Source organism: Podarcis bocagei, assembly GCF_964188305.1.
Source record: "Podarcis bocagei genome assembly, chromosome: 7".
In the NCBI taxonomy this organism is placed as follows: domain Eukaryota; kingdom Metazoa; phylum Chordata; class Lepidosauria; order Squamata; family Lacertidae; genus Podarcis; species Podarcis bocagei.
Genome location: NC_138132.1, coordinates 90917764 through 90936140, shown reverse-complemented (window position 1 = coordinate 90936140; position 18377 = coordinate 90917764). Strand labels below are relative to the sequence as shown.

Here is an 18377-nt window from a genome sequence, read left to right as displayed (position 1 = left end):
TATAACTTGGCAGCTTTAAGGTGAGGTCACTGATTAAGGACAGCATCCACTTTTTAATCTGATTGGGAGAGATCAAGATGGATTTGCCACTGCATGGGTTGCTGTTGAAAGTGCTTTTTGTCTTGTCCTGGGAAAGGCAGCTAGATAAGCGGCAGGACCAGGAAGAAAGTTGAGCCCATTTGTACCAAGTGCCCAGTCTGTGTTTTGCCTCCATGGGGTTGCTAAATTGTTCAAAGATAATTCCAGGATAAAAGAGGTTACTGGCGGTAAAGCATCTCAGAGTAGAGAATCTGTTAACAGCTGAAGGCTGCAAAGTGAGTATAATCTCAGCTGATCTTTGAGAACAAAAGCAAATTCTTCTCTCCTGGAGAAAAGCTCAACACAAACTGAATGCCTACTGCTTTTCCGCTGCCACTTTGAGACCCTGACATGAAAGCCTCAATAAAAAGAACAAGGGAGACAGGGATCTACTAATACCTCAGGGACAAGATGCTCTTCTTGTGAAAAACAAGGGCACCTACATTGCCTCAGAAAGGATGTGCTGGCTTGTTTGTTGCAAACAAGCCTTTGGTGTCAGCGCGGGGGGTGGGGTGGGGAGAGAGAGCAATAAAATAAAAAATGGAGCTGTGGTAGAGGATAACCTCCTTCCCATTTCTAAGATGGCAAGAGTGTGCTTCGATCTGCCTTTGGTTCTACATGAGAGCTTGAAAACCTATGACAACATACATGCTAGGTGGGGTCCAGAAAGCTACCCGTCAGCTTGGCTAAGACAAAGTGCACAGTGTTGGGTAAGACCCAAAGAGGTGGATCTGGGACTCCAACCCAGTTATAATATTGAAAGCTGCCTTCTACTACGACCCTCATTTTGTCCATTGAGGTCAATATCGTCTACTCTGATTGGCAGTGGCTCTCCAGGGTCTCAGGCAGCACAAGGCCTTTCTCATCCCCTCCTACCTGACTCTTCCCTCCTCCAAATCGGAGATGTGGGGGACTGAACCTGGGAGCTGCATGCAGAGTAGAGTATGTACTCGAACCCTGATCTGCGGCATCTACCTGACCTCTTCCCAAAACAAAGAGGAATTGGGGGTATATTCCCCCCCATAAAGTTGTTGTCTGATGTCTAGTTAGACAGTGGAGCCTAGAACACTGGGGCGTATGGGGCACTGCCCCACCATCCTCAAGGTGCCCTCAGCCAGCCCCAAGCAGCCTGCCTCCTTTCCTACAGGGGATGGCTCTGACTGCTATTTGCTCTGGTTCCGCCTACTGTTGCTCCCCCTGCCTTCCTGGCACTCTGCCAGTCAGTGCAGACAATACTAGATGACCCTCGTGTTCCTCTCCAACTCTACGGTTCCATGATGGACCAATGCTCTCAGGACTTATTTTCACTTCCTCTGGTCCCACTGCTTCCCCCCATAGAAAACTGCACTTTAGTGCTCAATTGGAGCAAACAGCAATAGGGTTTTCTGTGGGTTGCTGTTTGTTCTGATTTAGAACTAAAGAATGGGAAAAGAGCAGGGCAAGGGGGAAACCGCTTGGACTAGGGCTTTCTGGGCATGTGGCAAAGGGAAGTGTGGGCGAGCCCTCAGTCAACATAAATCAGCTCCTTGTGTCCCTGTGTACTTCGAGTGTGCCTTTGAGATGGATTCTCTTGTTATCTCAGCAATGGGGAACCCCCAGCCTGCAGTAGGCCCCCCAGGATTCCCAATTCACCCCACCAGGCTGCATCACCCAAGCCATGCCCACTTGCTGTACCCTGACATTGCAGATGAAAAGGGGGAACTCCCTGCTGGAAGCAGAATTTGCACCTGCAGCTCCCCATGCCTTTGTCCCACCCAGCTAGGCTTCAAACTATGATGTGCGCAAATGAAAATGGGCCCCTTGGGGTCCCTGCAGTGCCAGGTGAATTTCAGGTGGGTGCATGGGCGTAGCTGGGGGGGCAGGTGCCCCCCAGGTCAAGTAAAACAATAGACATACTTAACTAACTGACCAATCATGTTGGTTCTGCCTCACCCACAAAGTCCTGCTCCCCCTAACAAAAAGCTGGCTCCCGTCGGGTGGGGGAGATCAGGATCTGGCCCTCTGGCTGGCCCCAATTCCCTCACTCCTGTGTTCTTCCCGTCTCCTTCCCTTCCTCGGTGTGTGGAAGTGAAAACAGGGGCCTTCCGGTCAAGGTCTCCCACAGACACAGGCAGCAAGAACTTTCACAGACCCTGACCCCTCCATACTGACAGGGGATGCCCCCTTTAAATCCCCCTGGCGGGGTTCATGTAGTCAGCTCATGGGCTGCATTAGGAAAGAGAGAGCAAAGGGGGAGGAGGAGGGGGGCGCTGAGAGTTCGGTTGCTATGGAAACTGGCAGCCTAGGCTGGCATGTTGCCTAACAGAGAGTGGGAATAATGGTTCAGTAGGTAAACTTGGCACAGGGGTGTTCTCTTTTGTTGAGGATGCTTCCACAAGGACAAAGGCAGCTGGCAGGGCCACCTTCGCTCCACTTTTCCGCCTCTTCTTCGCTCAGCCGCCAAGGCAGGCCTGGCGAGAGCAGCCTCAAGGGAACAACTCCGAGGGAAGTCGCAGGAGCAACAGCCGGCGCTGTTTGGATTTTGTAGGCCAGAGAGAGAGAGAGAGAGAGAGAGAGAGAGAGAGAACACCTCCCACCAACCCCCACATTGGGACTGAATCCACGAAACGGCCGAAAACCACTGTCAAGTTTCCAGCAAGGACATGTTTGAGAACCTGGTGAGTAAATGCCACGCGAAAGTGAAGCCTGCAGGTGGGGTGGCAGATGCTCAGAAGAAAATCCCTGCCTCTAAGGTTTCATGAGTCCCATCCACACCTTCCATTTAAAGGACTCTCATACCACTTTAACAGCAGTGGCTTCCACCAAAAGAACACTGGGAACTGTAAAAAAGGTAAAGGACCCCTGGCAGTTAAGTCCAGTCAAAGGTGACTATGGGGTTGTGGCGCTCATCTCACTTTCTGGCTGAGGGAACTGGCGTTTGTCCGCAGACAGCTTTCTGGGTCATGCGGCTGGCAGGACTAAACCGTTTCTGGCACAACAGGACACCGTGAGCACCAGAGCGCATGGAAACGCCATTTACCTTCCCACTGCAGCGGTACTATTTACTCTTGCTGGTATGCTTTTGAACTGCTGGGTTGGCAGGAGCTGGGACAGAGCAACGGGAGCTCAACCCATCGTGCAGATTTGAACCGCTGACCTTACGATCAGCAAGACCAGCAAGAGGCTCAGTGGTTTAGACCACTGGGAGCTGTAGTTTGTTATGGGCCCCCTAATAACTCTTAGTAACCCTTAGCAAACTACAGTTCCCATAATTTTGGGGGGAAGCCATCACTGTTAAAGTGGTACTAGAGTACTTTAAATGGACTATATGGATAGAGCCATAGCCATAAAGTTGTGTAAGTGGTACATTTCTTGCACAAATGCATGCCTTGTGTTTGTGAATGCAGGCAATCTGGGTATATAGGAAAATTTAAAATGTGCATAAAAGTGAAATAATATATGATGCTTGTTCCTGTGATCCTAGTTGACTAGTTCACACGTACCTTGGTTAGAACTTATTTTTCCTACACTTGGTGACTAGTAGCAGGCACTGCATGCGTGCACTGAGCCCTTTGGAAAACTTTGCTTAAGGCAGAGGTTTTCAACCTTTTTGGGTCCTATTTCTGCAGACTCCTGCGGGGGCTTAGGAGCCCAGTTATGTCACCTCTTTCCTGCAGAGCTGGCAGCCCCTCTCCCTCCCTTGAGGAGTGTTCCCTCAGCCTCCTCTCTTCCCCCCCCTCCTTGGGAGTCCTCTGGGCAGCCGCAGCTGCTGCCCCAGGTCCCTGAACTGCCCCCCCCCTGCCCCAAAGAGAGGTGCCTCCTCACACTGCCCTAGAAGCACCTTTCGCCTGGGGAGCTTGTAGCCAGGGCTGCTGCAACAAACAGCTGTGCAAGCCTTTGGGAGGCAGAGACATGAGAGGGCATCAGAGGAGGGAGGGAAGGAAAGAGGGACAGAGCCCAGTGTTGCCCTGGCACCCCTGACCACCATTCAAGGCACACTGGTTGAAAACCACTGGCTTAAGGTGATGTGGACGTTCTATCTGTGGTGCCATATCCACACATGCCCGTTGTGACTTGATGCTGCAGTGATCAACTTGCATGTATGAACTATCTTCAAGTTTATAGCAGTTAATTGTTCAGAAATCAAGAGTTGTATTGGCACGTGTGAGACAGTCCAAGTGTAATTGTGTATAGTTAAATGATATGAATCCTACACATCCAATACATCCTTCCGTTAGATCTTTTGGCCTCCCTTTCACATTGCATAAAGAACCACATATCATGCATTCCTATTTGTGTCCCTATTTACCAGGGACAGTCTGGTGCCCATCTTGGAACATCATGGTCAGGGTTCAGACCTCTCCTGCCAGGTCTCCAGAAGTAATATTTCGGAGTGGAGGGTGGATATGTCCTCTTTTCTCCAACAAACATGCTCTAAAGGATGTGTAAGGATGCACTTCCTGCACCATAGATGCTGAGGTGTGTTTTGAGCAGTGATAGTATATAATCACACTGGTGTGTTTTGCTAATGTACCGTTAATGAAAAGAAGTAACACCAATTTGACTTTAAAACTGGTAAAGAGCAGAGCAGCCAAGGCTCTGCTAGGGTTGCCATATTTCCAAAAGTAAAAACCAGGACACCATGAAAGTTGTTGAGCTTGACTTCCCTAAGATCCAGGATAAATCTGGCTGTATGGCAGCCCAGGCTCCGTGAGCGGCCACCGATTGGCCTGTTTGAGCAACCAGCCCCGAGATCCTGAGGCTATGGGGGATTCCCTGCAATGCTGGGAAGTGAGCCTGGCCAGGTGATGGGGATTGAGGCCTGAGCATGAGGGAAGCACCACCCCCCAGGAAAGCCGTGAGCTGCCATTATTGCAGAGTAAATGCATATAGCACACAACTGAAAGAACAGAGTCCCACCACCTTTGGGGCCCATGGGCACCTCTGGAACTTAGACAAAGGGTCGGGGGCACCACCAGAAAATGACTATGTGGGAAGGTGCTTCCAAGCTTTTTCAGATTTCATTTTTCTTTCACATATGAAACACAACTCACCAGACCAGTAGTTGAATAATGATTGGTCACTTCACAGAAGGCTGAGTTACTTGCTCAAGAAACGGAGTGGAAGGCAGGGTTGTGATCTGAGTTTTAAACTCATAGCCAATGCTTTCCCTCCACCTTGTTTTGCTGCAGCATAATGCCCATTTCACAGAAGCCATATAACTTGCCCAAGAATCTGAAGGCAGATCCACACCATACATTGAAAACACACTTGACACACATTTTTCTTATTGATTTTTAAATGCTGCTTTTAATTTATAGAATCATAGAATCATAGAATCATAGAGTTGGAAGAGACCACAAGGGCCATCGAGTCCAACCCCCTGCCAAGCAGGAAACACCATCAGAGCACTCCTGACATATGGTTGTCAAGCCTCTGCTTAAAGACCTCCAAAGTAGGAGACTCCACCACACTCCTTGGCAGCAAATTCCACTGTCAAACAGCTCTTACTGTCAGGAAGTTCTTCCTAATGTTTAGGTGGAATCTTCTTTCTTGTAGTTTGGAGCCATTGCTCCGTGTCCGCTTCTCTGGAGCAGCAGAAAACAACCTTTCTCCCTCCTGTATGTGACATCCTTTTATATATTTGAACATGGCTATCATATCACCCCTTAACCTCTTCTCCAGGCTAAACATGCCCAGCTCCCTTAGCTGTTCCTCATAAGGCATCGTTTCCAGGCCTTTGACCATTTTGGTTGCCCTCCTCTGGACACGTTCCAGTTTGTCAGTGTCCTTCTTGAATTGTGGTGCCCAGAACTGGACACAGTACTCCAGGTGAGGTCTGACCAGAGCAGAATACAGTGGCACTATTACTTCCCTTGATCTAGATGCTATACTCCTATTGATGCAGCCCAGAATTGCATTGGCTTTTTTAGCTGCCGCATCACACTGTTGGCTCATGTCAAGTTTGTGGTCAACCAAGACTCCTAGATCCTTTTCACATGTACTGCTCTCAAGCCAGGTGTCCCCCATCTTGTATTTGTGCCTCTCATTTTTTTTGCCCAAGTGCAACACTTTACATTTCTCCCTGTTAAAATTCATCTTGTTTGTTTTTGCCCAGTTCTCTAATCTGTCAAGGTCGTTTTGAAGTGTGATCCTGTCCTCTGGGGTGTTAGCCACCCCTCCCAGTTTGGTGTCATCTGCAAATTTTATCAGGATGCCCTTATGTGCTTGTTTGCTGTGGCAAAAGAACAACTAATCAATCAATCAATCAATCAATCAATCAATAGCAACAATAAAACACAACTTCCTCCAAAGACACTGGTCTTCCTCTCACAGAGCTACAATTCCCAGCACCTTTAACAAACTACAGCTCCCAGAAATGTTTGGGAAAAGCCCCGTGCTTTAAATGTGCACTGAATGTATTGAATTTTTATTTGAATGGTTGTTTGATGTTTAAATGCCTGGTGTGGATTTGCCCTGAGTACAAGACAGTACATTTACTTTAGCGATGTGCGGTTCTGGGGGTGGGGGTGGGAGAGAAAGGTGAAGGGGCTTGGTAATTTATCTTTGATATGAGAACAGAAGTGTGGCAAATATGGCTCTCTTTGGGTTGGTGCAGCCATCTGAGACCATTTGTGATATCATCTGCCCTGTTCTGGTTGTGTGAGAGGCCTTGTTCCTGCGGGGGAAAACTGGTTTTCTGCAGCACAACCACATTCCTCAAGTAAACCAAGTGTGATGGGACTCCTCACGTGCTCAGTGATCACATGTACTCACATGCTGTGCTGAATTGTTATCATTATCACAAAACTAAAGCAGTTCAAAAGCTGTCAGGAAAAAGATGCACACTTGAAGATGAGGAGGAGAACAAATCAGGCATCGGGCTGGGCCAGCATAGAGAGACAAAAATAGTTTAGCTGAAAACGTAACACCCGTCAAACTGTAAGGACTGAGATTTTCATATTAAAGAGAAAAAGAGAGAAAGTAGGGCTTTGAAATTCAAAGAAACTTCCTCACCCCGTGCCATTCAAATAAAAAACGCCACATCATTTTATCTCTCCAGCTGGTTAAACATAGTAGTGAGATAGCAAATTCAGAAGTGCGGGTGTGTGGGTGTGGAGGGAGAGGGGTGTCCCCTTCATGCTAGGCACAGCCCCATCCCCTCACAGCCATGTGAAGGCCCAGCCTTCTAAGATTATGCAACCTTCTAATATTATACAATATAATTATATAATAATTATAATTACACTGCAACAATCAGTGCAGATCTTCCTGTATTGCCTTTCAGCTATATTTACTGTTTTCTGGGTCTTACAAATGGGTAGTGATTTGGAGTGCTCCAATATCTTATTTCAGAGCGACATAAATTGATGCTCCAATGTGTGTAACAGAACTTGCACACCAGTCTCTTGAAACGGAAGCGCCTTGTGATTTCAGATCTCCTAAATGCTTCACTTTGAGCCTACAGAACAACTTTTTGGTGTTCTTCCTGTGTGCTTTCTCCAGTGAAACCAACCCTCAGAGGCTGACTCACCTCATAGAATCAAACGATTGTAGAGTTATAAGGGACCCCAAGGGCCCTCTAGTCCAACCCTCTGCAATACAGGAATCACACATCTTTTCACTCTGATGGGCTCCAACCAGCACAAAGGGAGGCAGTGCAAAGTTCCTATTTCATACTGATTGGGAGTTCTAGGATGAGGGAGACAGGGACCCTGCTTCAGACATATTAACACGACTTCAACCATGGACCGCTATACATTTCGTTAGACATCTGGATTTAGATTGGCTCTTAATTCCTATAAACAAAATGATGACAGAGTTCAAAATCAACAGATTTGTTGAGGTCAGCTGTGGTCATTAAGGCACCCTCCAAATTACATGTGTTCAACTAGTGCATGTTCAGCTTTATGCAAAATAAAAAATTTTCTTCCAGTAGCACCTTAAAGACCAACTAAGTTAGTTCTTGGTATGAGCTTTCGTGTGCATGCACACTTCTTCAGATACACTGAAACAGAAGTTGCCAGATCCTTCTATATAGTGAGAAGGTGGGGAGGGGTATTACTCAGAAGGGTGGTGGGAATGGGAGATTGGCAGATAGCTGAGATGAGCCTGTTGACGACTCTTAACGACTGTAATAGGTCTTACAGGAAAAGGCAAGGGGTGAGAAGGTGAGAAATGGCTTAGTCATGTATAATGAGATAAGAATCCAATGTCTCTGTTCAGACCAGGTCTCTCCATGGTTTTAAGTTTGGTAATGAGTTGCAATTCAGCAGCTTCTCTTTCCAGTCTATTTCTGAAATTCATTTGTAGTAAAACAGCTACTTTGAGATCTTGTATAGAATGTCCTGGGAGATTGAAGTGTTCTCCTACTGGTTTCTCTGTTTTGTGATTCTTGATGTCAGATTTATGTCCGTTTATTCTTTGGCGTAAGGTTTGGCCTGTTTGTCCAATATAGAGAGCTGAGGGACACTGTTGGCATTTGATGGCATACACAATGTTAGACGATGAGCAATTAAATAGTCCCGAGATGGTATGTGTGATGTTGTTGGGGCCAGTAATGGTGTTGTCCGGGTGTATGTGGCAGCAAAGTTGGCATCTGGGTTTATTGCAGGCTCTGGTGCCAGTGTCCGTGTTAAGTCTGGTTGTAGTATTATTGTGGGTTAGGAGTTGTTTAAGATTGGGTGGCTGTCTGTAGGCAATGAAAGGTCTTCCTCCCAGAGCTTGAGAAAGAGAACTGTCATTGTCCAGGAGAGGTTGTAGATCTCTGATGATGCGTTGTACTGTTTTAACTTGGGAGCTGTATGTGATGACTAGAGGTGTTCTGTTATTTTCTTTTTTGGGTCTGTCTTGCAGCAAGTTCTCTCTGGGTATCAGTCTGGCTCTGTTGATCTGTTGTCTAACTTCATCTGCTGGGTATTTTAGTTCTGAAAAGGTTTGCTGTAGATCTCTTAGGTGAGAGTCTCTGTCTGTAGAATTGGAACAGATGCGGCTGTAACGTAGTGCCTGGCTATATACAATGGACTGTTTGGTGTGTTTGGGATGGTAGCTAGAGGCATGAAGATATGTTTGTCGGTCAGTTGGTTTACGGTATAAGGTGGTGTCTATGCACCCACCCTGTATTTTTATTGTTGTTGTTTAGTCGTTTAGTCGTGTCCGACTCTTCGTGACCCCATGGACCAGAGCACGCCAGGCACTTCTGTCCTCCACTGCCTCCCGCAGTTTGATCAAACTCATGCTGGTAGCTTCAAGAACACCATCCAACCATCTCATTCTCTGTCGTCCCCTTCTCCTTGTGCCCTCCATCTTTCCCAACATCAGGGTCTTTTCCAGGGAGTCTTCTCTTCTCATGAGGTGGCCAAAGTATTGGAGCCTCAGCTTCACGATCTGTCCTTCCAGTGAGCGCTCAGGGCTGATTTCCTTCAGAATGGAGAGGTTTGATCTTCTTGCAGTCCATGGGACTCTCAAGAGTCTCCTCCAGCACCATAATTCAAAAGCATCAATTCTTCGGCGATCAGCCTTCTTTATGGTCCAGCTCTCACTTCCATACATCACTACTGGGAAAACCATGGCTTTTACTATACGGACCTTTGTTGGCAAGGTGATGTCTCTGCTTTTTAAGATGTTGTCTAGGTTTGCCATCGCCTTTCTCCCAAGGAGCAGGCGTCTTTTAATTTCGTGACTGTATTTTTATAGTAGTGTCCAAAAAATGTATTTCTTGCATAGATTGATTCATTGTAAGGTTGATTGTGGGGTGAAAATCATTAAATTTCCGGTGAAAGGTGTCCAGGGTCTGTTGACCATGTGTCCAGATGATAAAAATATCGTCAGTGTATCGCAGGTACAAGAGAGGTTTGAGTGGGTAGGAGTTTAGGAAACGTTGTTCTAAATCTGCCATGAAGATGTTGGCATACCCTTCTGGGTAACACCCCTCCCCACCTTCTCACTATATAGAAGGATCTGGCAACTTCTGTTTCAGTGTATCTGAAGAAGTGTGCATGCACACGAAAGCTCATACCAAGAACTAACTTAGTTGGTCTTTAAGGTGCTACTGGAAGAAAAAAATTTATTTTGACTATGGCAGACCAACACGGCTACCTATCTGCAGCTTTATGCACTTAGCATAACAGTAATGATAATGAGGTGTGTATCCAGGAATATATTTTTTCCCCAGTCCCACCCACCATTGAACCCAGTGGTGCTCCTACTATACGCGATTTCACATATATGTGTGGTACCTGGGAATGTAACCCCTGTGGAAGCAGGAAGTCACCTGTATAGGGCAACCTGTTCCATCCTGGTACCCTACATATGTTGCTTTGCAGCCCTGGTGGGGCTGATGATGGGAGTTGGGAGCCCAAAACATCTGGAGAGCACCAGGTTGTTGAAAGCTATTAGAGTAGCTAATTTTGGGGCTGGACCCATTTCCAGGAGGGTACCTGTATTAGTCAATTGCAGCAAAGAGAGTCCTGCAACCCATTAAAGAATAACCAGTTTATTGTGGCATATGTTTTTGTGGATTACAGTACACTCTACTGATTATGTGAACAAAAGTGTATGTCTTTTGGACTGGAAAGATTCTGGCATTTGGGTGGGCTAAGGAGCAGGGAGAGCCCAATGGAAGCTTAAGGGCAGAGTAGGGTCCAATCCTCCCTGCTAACCTGAGTAGGAAAGGAAGGAAGTCTAACAAAGTTGTGCTTCTTCCCACCATGAATACTACTTTGACTTTTTATGTCAAATGTTGAATTTTTTTAAAAAAGCGACACTTGTTTGCTGGTGCCTTGAGCATATGTTTAGTCTGCTTACTGGATAATCCAGCACTGGTTGGGGCTGATGCAAGTTGGAGCCCCAAACCACTGGAGGACAGTTGGTTGGTGAACTAATGTTATTTCTGAATAAGGAAATATTGCTGGTACGGAGGGGTCCTTTTAGTGGAAGTTTGGAGAGCAAGCCAGAGGTGAAAGTAATGCCCCCTAAATTATCTCTCTTTATTCAGCACCGAAATAAAAGTGTTCCTCTGCTGCTGGAACACTGACTGGGAATTCATTCCGCACAGAGATTTCCATCTCCACCAGCAAAACCAGACAGCTGCTTCTGGCTGATGGAGAATGAGAGAGAGAGAGAGAGAGAGAGAGAGAGAGAGACAGAAGGAGTTGCGTTGCAATTATAATTAGATCCCAGAGTCCAAATAAATGTGATAAGGCTGCCAGATACAAATTGTCTATTCATAGTGATTTTGTAAGTTTCCCCTTCAAAAAGGAGGAGTCTATGCCTGCTTTTGTAGGGACAACCTTCTGTATGAGGAAAGTGCAGTGCATTTCTTTGGGAAGTGGGGGAACAGCCACAGGATGGAGATTTAGACACTTATGAATGGCATGGAGAAAACAGCCGAAGAGTCTTTCTCTCTCTGCCCCTCTCATGAAGGGTGGAGAGCCTTTTTCAGGCCAAGGGCCACGTTCACTTCTCAGCAACCTTGCAGGGGCCACATGACGGGGTGGGCAGTGCCAGAGGCAAAAACAAGCAGAGCAGTAAGTGTGAATTCTGCCTTTGCACACTTGCAAAGTTAGTTTCTTCACACTCATGCATCACTCTCCACCCTCCACCCAGTCATGCAAGAAGCATTGTCAGGGTTCAAGGGCACATTCCAGCCAGGCAAAAACACCTGTGAAGAGGGGCTGGAGAGGAGAGTCTGATAAAGAGGTCTTGAAGGGCACATTTGGGCCCCTAGGTCTGCGGTTCTCATCCCAGAGGAACCTTTAGAGGAGCTCTGCAAATTACTAATAGAATAAAAAACTAATAGGTCAGTATTAGTTTCCTCATATTGCCTGGAACATTCTAAAGTGCAGTAAAAATGTCAAGCAGGATTGTATTCTTATGAATGAGCCATTTGTGTGTAGGAAATGGTACAGCTACCAGTGCCATTGTCTGTAAGTGTCAAACAGACCATCCTGACATTCCTTCTGGAAGGAAAACGTGCAGCTCTAGAACTTCCACATCAGTGGAGCAGGGATGACGTGGCACTACTTATTTCACAGCAGGGAACAGTGACATCATCTCCTGGGGGGCTGTTTGCCAGTTCCCTGCATGCCAAATAAATAAACTTTGCTCAGGGAGAGACCCACCAGATAAATGAGCTCAACAGAGGAAGAGGCGGATTCTGTTAGCTGAAGTTCCTTCATTATGACGAAATGTCATGTCACATAAATGCAGCAAGCTTTTGAGCCACCAAGAGCTCTTCATCGGGCTGGATGTTACATAACTTGGGAGGCAGGAAGTGAGAGAAAATCTGGCTTTGTATTGATGTTGCAATGTCTGCATTGGTCAAAATTCATTTTTGTTGCATAGTCTTAGAAGGTGTGTGGCTCTGGGGGTTGCCATGAAGAAAGAGCACCTGGGCTTTGGAAATTTCCCACTATGCTCCTGTTCTGCATGGTTTGACAATCTCTCCTGCTCCAGGGGTGAACAGAATTGCCTTTTCTGATTATGGAGGACCAAACAGGAGGTACCAGGATGAGAATCCTGCAACAATGACTTAGAATGGAAGGTGAGAGGTGGGGTGCCAAATGTTGGCCTCACAACAGAGCACTGTCGCATCACTGCCTGAATGCACCCTCAGATGTATTTGATCTCACTGTCAATCAAGGGGGAACTTTTAATGTGGAACTATCCTTCCTGGTGTCTGTGCTGAGTTTTCAAGTTCAATATTGGGGTGCAGACTGCCCTGTTTTCTCAGTTCTTGTCCTTCTTGCTTGATAAAAGTTAGGCAGGGGATGGACTGAGTAGTTTCAGGGACTGCTGAATGCCTTGTTGCAGGAGAGGGAAGTGCCAAAGCAAAGCCTCAAAGGAGGCTGTGTTGTGCTTCCTTCTTAAGACGGCCTCCCTGGAGCCAGAAGTTTACACTATAACTATAGCTCAGTTGCAGATATTCCCTTTGGGGGCAAAGTACTCAAGATGTGGGTAGGTACAACTTCAGACATGCTTGGACAAAACATAGTGCAGTGGTACCTTGGGTTACAAACGCTTCAGGTTATAGACTCCGCTAACCCAGAAATAGTACCTTGGGTTAAGAACTTTGCTTCAGATGAGAACAGAAATCTCGCAGCAGCAGCGGGAGGCCCCATTAGCTGAAATGGTATCTTAGGTTAAGAACAGTTTCAGATTAAGAACGGACCTCCAGAACGAATTAAGTTCTTAACCCGAGGTACCACTGTATCTGGACCCATTTTAATCCAGCTTCAGGCCTGGATTTGGGACTGAAACTGCCTCTGTCACCATGACTGATGACCCTTATCAGGAGAGAAGGAGGGCAGCCATGTAAATAAACCATGATACCTCTATAGCTTCTGATGCCATTGACCGTAGTATCCTCCTGGGCCACCTTCAGGGATTGTGTGTTGAAGGCCCTGTCTGGTAGTAGTGGTTCCGATCCTACCACCAGATGCTGTTCCTGCTCACTCCCCTGGGGATTGACTTGCAGGATCCCACAAGGCTCAGTCTTCTCTCCCAGGCTCTTTGAGATCTAATTGAGCTGTCTTTAGGAGATTTGGACTGAGGTGTCACCAATATGTGGATGGCACCAAGCTCTAACTCCCTGCACCACTTGAACTTGGCTTGAGTTTTGCTCTTAGCTGCGGCCCTTAAATGTTCTCCAAGCACCATTCCCAAGGCACTAGGCAGAGACAGCCTGCCCTCACCCCCTAGGTGTTATCCTCCAGCTCTGCCCAGGTGCCACTAGGCTCCGACTTTATCCCAGCAGGCTCCACCCTGACCTCATCCTAATCTGACATAGAGCTGGGGTGCAGTTTCCAGGAAGTCTGTCCCCTCCCCACAACAAAATCCATTGAGGGTTTTCTTTTTGGAACCCCTCACCAGATATCATCAGCTATTAATGCTATTTTTTAGGAGCAGGAGAGATCTCCTGCATCACATGTCCTGATGATGTTATGTGTCTAAATGTGAATATGTATATTCCCAGGAGACTGTAGGGGAATGAAGTTAACATCCCAGAATGTATCTGATGGAACTGTGTGTGTGTGTGTGTGTGTGTGTGTGTGTGTGTGTGTGTGGTTTATGTGCTGCACACTCACTGTTCCTTAATCTCAGCTTCCTACATCTTAAGATCAAGCCCATGCTGGATCCCTTTGTTTACATCATCTAAAATAGCTGTACCTTTTCTCAACCTCTGTCAAATGCTGGTGGATATGAAAAACATAATCTCAGCTCAGCTCAGAAAGCGGAAGGCTGAGACGAAGCAAACAAGAGGGACAGGCACATCACTCCTTGGAGCAAAGTGACTTTGATGGCACTTTGTAATGTTAATGGTTTGACAGTTTGGTTGCTCAGTTGGACCCAGCTCCTTTTTCCGAAATAAGTCTGTAAAAAAGAAACCAGCAAGAAAACAAATGGGACAGCCTTGAGGCAAATCATACATTTTGGCTAAGTATGGACTACACTTCCCACAGCTAATGATGGTTTTCTCCAGGCTTAGACATGATTCTTTGATTGAATGGGGTGGAGGGAGGGCTGAGCTATTTATGAGCACTCAGCGCATATCGGAGAGAGTGGATGTGTGCAATGCACGAGAGCAATGTGGAATGAGAATACCGTGTATTGATTGGGGTCTGTTTTCCTATATATCTATTAATGAAGTCCAACTAGCTCTGACTTGCTTTGGCTGCACTTATGGCTGTAGAGAGGTGAATAGGGTATCAAATAAAACACAGAATGTGTAGTTTTGCGGAGGAATGGTACTGGGGGCTTTAGTTTTGTTTTTTGCACTATATCTCCCAAGTTACACAAATTTACCCAAAGGGGAAGGGGACTTTGCTACACAACACAAGCTGCAGCAGGGCCAGCCCTACCAGTTGCTGCAAACCACAGGAGGGGAGGGTCCTGCTTGCACGTTTCCTCCAGGCAGCTGGTTGGCCACTGTGAGAATGCTGGACTGGGTGGGCTATTGGCCCAAGGGAAGGAGTGGGCAGCAGCTCATTCTCCCTCCAGAACCCCCTGGCCATTTTCTTTTGTTGCAGGACTGAGCTAGGATGTGCCTCCCAGTTTACGCTGCACTCCCTAGAGAGGGATGCTCCCAGGTGCAATGGAGGGTGCGATCCCATCTCCACGTGGAAGAAAGATGCAGCTCCTGGTCCAGTTAAGTATTGTGCATTCATGGAATGCCTCAGGCAGCAAAAGGTCTTGGGGTGGGTCTCTGAAACCTCCTTAGATATTGCCTGCAGGAGCTCTGTCCTTAGCTAATCAAATGAGCTCTCACTCACCACTGAATGAGGTGCTGGAGCACCATGGAATGGTCACAAATCTTCCACAAATCTGAGATATTTTCAGCACAAAAACTGTCCCGTGTAAATCCTAGGGAGAGACAGGGTGGCGTGTTGTTGGTGGGATGGGGTTCAGTAGAAAAGGGAGTAGGCGGTGGCACCACAAATAAGCAGGCTATGAGAGTGAGCGGAGGAGGGGAAGAGGCTCAGAGAAGGTACTGGATGCAGATACTGTATATGCCTTTGCAAATGTATGTGGTCCTCCACTTGGCAATCAGGTCATTTTATGGATGCTTTGTATTGCTATTTATTCAGCTGAAATCATAGAATTGTAGAGCTGGAAGGGATCCCGAGCCATCTAGTCCAACCCCCTGCAACGCAGAGATGGTTAGGCGTTATAATTTCCAGCCATTGGGAAATACTCATTATGTCAGACTCCTAATGCCGGCTTTTCTTGGGACACGAGCCTGAGATGGCCGGTGCTACGTGTGGCCATTGAGGCATGTTTTGCTGGCACTTGAAACCCACAGGCGGGTTGGCTTCTCCCTGTGCTGGGCTCTTGGTGTGAAGATCCTCAGGACATGGAGAGACAGGGGAGGCAGGCTCTAGGGCTGCCTCCTGGTGCCTTCCAGCTGTTTTGGACTGCCAGCCTCAGCATTGTGTGACTGCCTGATGGCAATTGGAAAAGGCTGAGTCCCAGCAGAGTCCAACTAAGCTCAGTCTCCGACATCATTTAATTAGAAATAGAAATATCAGTCGGCATCCATTGCAAGTTCATCCAAACTCCTGTTCCCACCAAAGTAGTTGGGCAAAGATAGGCTGAGAAATGGTTCCAGCAGCCCCCAGCAGAATGGGGGTGACAAGGACCAAGCGGAAGCTCCGGTAGTGCCAGGGGCTACCAACTACGACCCAGATGCAAAGGAGGGACCCAACTCTTTAGACGGCCTTCCTCACCCCTCGGCCCCGCCATCGCCTCCCGCTGGCCTCCTTCAAGGAATCGGTGAGAAGGCACAGGAGCGGGGTGGGCGAAGGGAAGTTGGCAACCCCCGAGAGGCAGGAGGGCGAGAGAGCGGGGCGCTGTCTGTGGGCTCGCTGCCCAGGAGGCACCTGCCCGCCCCTCCCGCTCGCCCGGGGCGGGGGCGTTGCGGGGCCGAGGAGCCGAGGGAGTTAACGCCGTGCAGGCGGGCGGGCGGGTGGGTTTTCGCTCGGCATCGGCTCAGCTGCCGGCTTGGGAGGGGACGAGCCGCGCTCCGCCGCCGCCGCCGGTGCCCAGCGCGTTACATCACGGCCAGCTCCGCCACCTCGTCCTCTTGCCGCCGCCGCCGCACGGAAGCTCCGCCAAGCCCGCCATGCAGGTAAGGGGGTCCGGGGGGCGCCAAGGCAGGCGGGGGACGCGCCCGGGTGCCCCTCGGGATGGGAGGCGGAAGGGAAAGTTTGTCCCCGGGGTGGCAGCCCCCCCCATCCTTTGGGGGCGCCGGAAGCGGGGCCCAAAGTGGGTGAAGGAAGCGGGTTCCGGGAACTGTTGCTGTCGCTGGTTTTAAAGTGTTTCTCAGCACTTCTGATGTTGAGACCACAGTCGGGTTTCCTTTCAGCCTTACAACAATCCTGCAAGGTAGGTTAGGAGGGTGGAGGAGGGAGAAAATAAAAGGTCAGCGAGGGAGTTTCTTAGCCGGTTCAGCGATCTCCAAACTTGCTGCTTTGTGATCGCCCCCTTTAAAGTGCTCTAGGCGGGGGCGGGGGTGTCTGCCCCCCCCATCAGAACAGGTTCGGGTGGGTCTGCAAAGGCAGGCCAGGGTGCAACAAGGGTGCAGTGGTGCAGCAATAAAACTGCTAGCACATTTGCAAAGCTAAGCAGGGTCTGGTTTCAGTTTGCATGGGGGACCTGTTTTGAGATTCCTGCGTTGCAGGGGGTTGGATAGATGACCCTCAGCGCCCCTCCCAACTCTACACTTCCATGATTCTCTATGACAGGAGCTCCTGTTTCCAGGACTGGCTGCTAAGTGAAGGGACCGTAAGTTAGGCAAGTCTAGGTTTGTATCTGGTCTCTGGCTCACAAGGTGGCCTCTTGCAGCCATCTGATAATATGAGGACTGTCCTGTCCTACAGGGTTGTTGCAAAGACTGCTGAAATAATGCACGTGGACTTGGGCTTTGAACAGTTGAGAACGCTGCAAAGTGTTGTTACAGCTGGTATTCATTTAAGGACATGCATCCACCAGGGATCCAACGAAAGCCAGGAAGGTTGAAGTGGGGCATTTTGGGGTTGGCAGCTGAGGCTCCCCCACTCCTGCCTGCACTGCAAAGTCCACTGCACACTCAGCGCATATAGGGATTTCTCTAGCATGCTCCCCCCTGCCCTTTCCCCCTCACATTTTACCCTTTTAATTCCAATCTTTTCCATCCACTCTCCAGACCTACCACTTTCCCAAATTAAGACAGACCAGGCAGATCATCTGCGTTTCTTTTCTAAGAAGAAAATTAAAATTAAAAAGCAAAGCAAAAAAAACAGGAACACAGGAGCCAAGGAAGCTTGCTTATACTAAGTCAGACACAGCTCAGAATTGCCAACACTGGCTGGCAGCACCTCTCCGGGGTTTCTGGGTGGCGGAAATTCCCAGCTCTTCCTGGAGAAACCAGAGGTTGAACCCAGGACCTTTTGCCTGAAAAGCAGGTGTTCTTCTGCTGTTCTTCTACAGCCTTTCCCTCAAAAGATTTTGAGTCCATTATGACAGCACTCTGCTGCAGAGAATCTTTTCTCCCAAGGAACTCAAGGTGGTGCCCATGGTTCTCCTCCCCATTTTATCCTCACAACAACCTTGTGAAGTAGGTTAGGCAGAGAGAGAGAGAGAGAGAGAGAGACTGGCCCAAGGTTACCCAGTGAGCTTCATAGCTGAGCAGGGATTTGAACCCTGGTCTCCCAGCGCTCGAACCATCATGCCACACTAGCTCCCCACCCTGCCCCCCTCATGCGCAGGAGCTGGCAGGAATCGGGTACTGTTCACATATATTTCCTAGGGAGGAAAAGTGGGTCTTTCTGTGCCTAAAATGG

General features: G+C 48.2%; 1 protein-coding gene across 2 annotated transcripts in view; it reads left to right on the top strand.

Annotated features, from left to right (window-relative positions):
- The first annotated feature begins 2376 nt into the window (after window positions 1-2376).
- The window catches only part of KCNIP3 (potassium voltage-gated channel interacting protein 3), a 128402-nt gene continuing 112401 nt past the window's right edge, over window positions 2377-18377 (top strand). Inside the window, exon 1 of one of the 2 annotated variants that reach the window (XM_081201012.1) lies at window positions 2377-2735. In XM_081201012.1, coding sequence (XP_081057138.1) covers window positions 2721-2735 — 15 coding nt within the window. In that variant the 5' untranslated portion in view covers window positions 2377-2720. Of the gene's footprint in view, window positions 2736-16524; window positions 16685-18377 lie in introns of those variants that run through there. The other variant, XM_081201013.1, reaches the window with a different exon arrangement.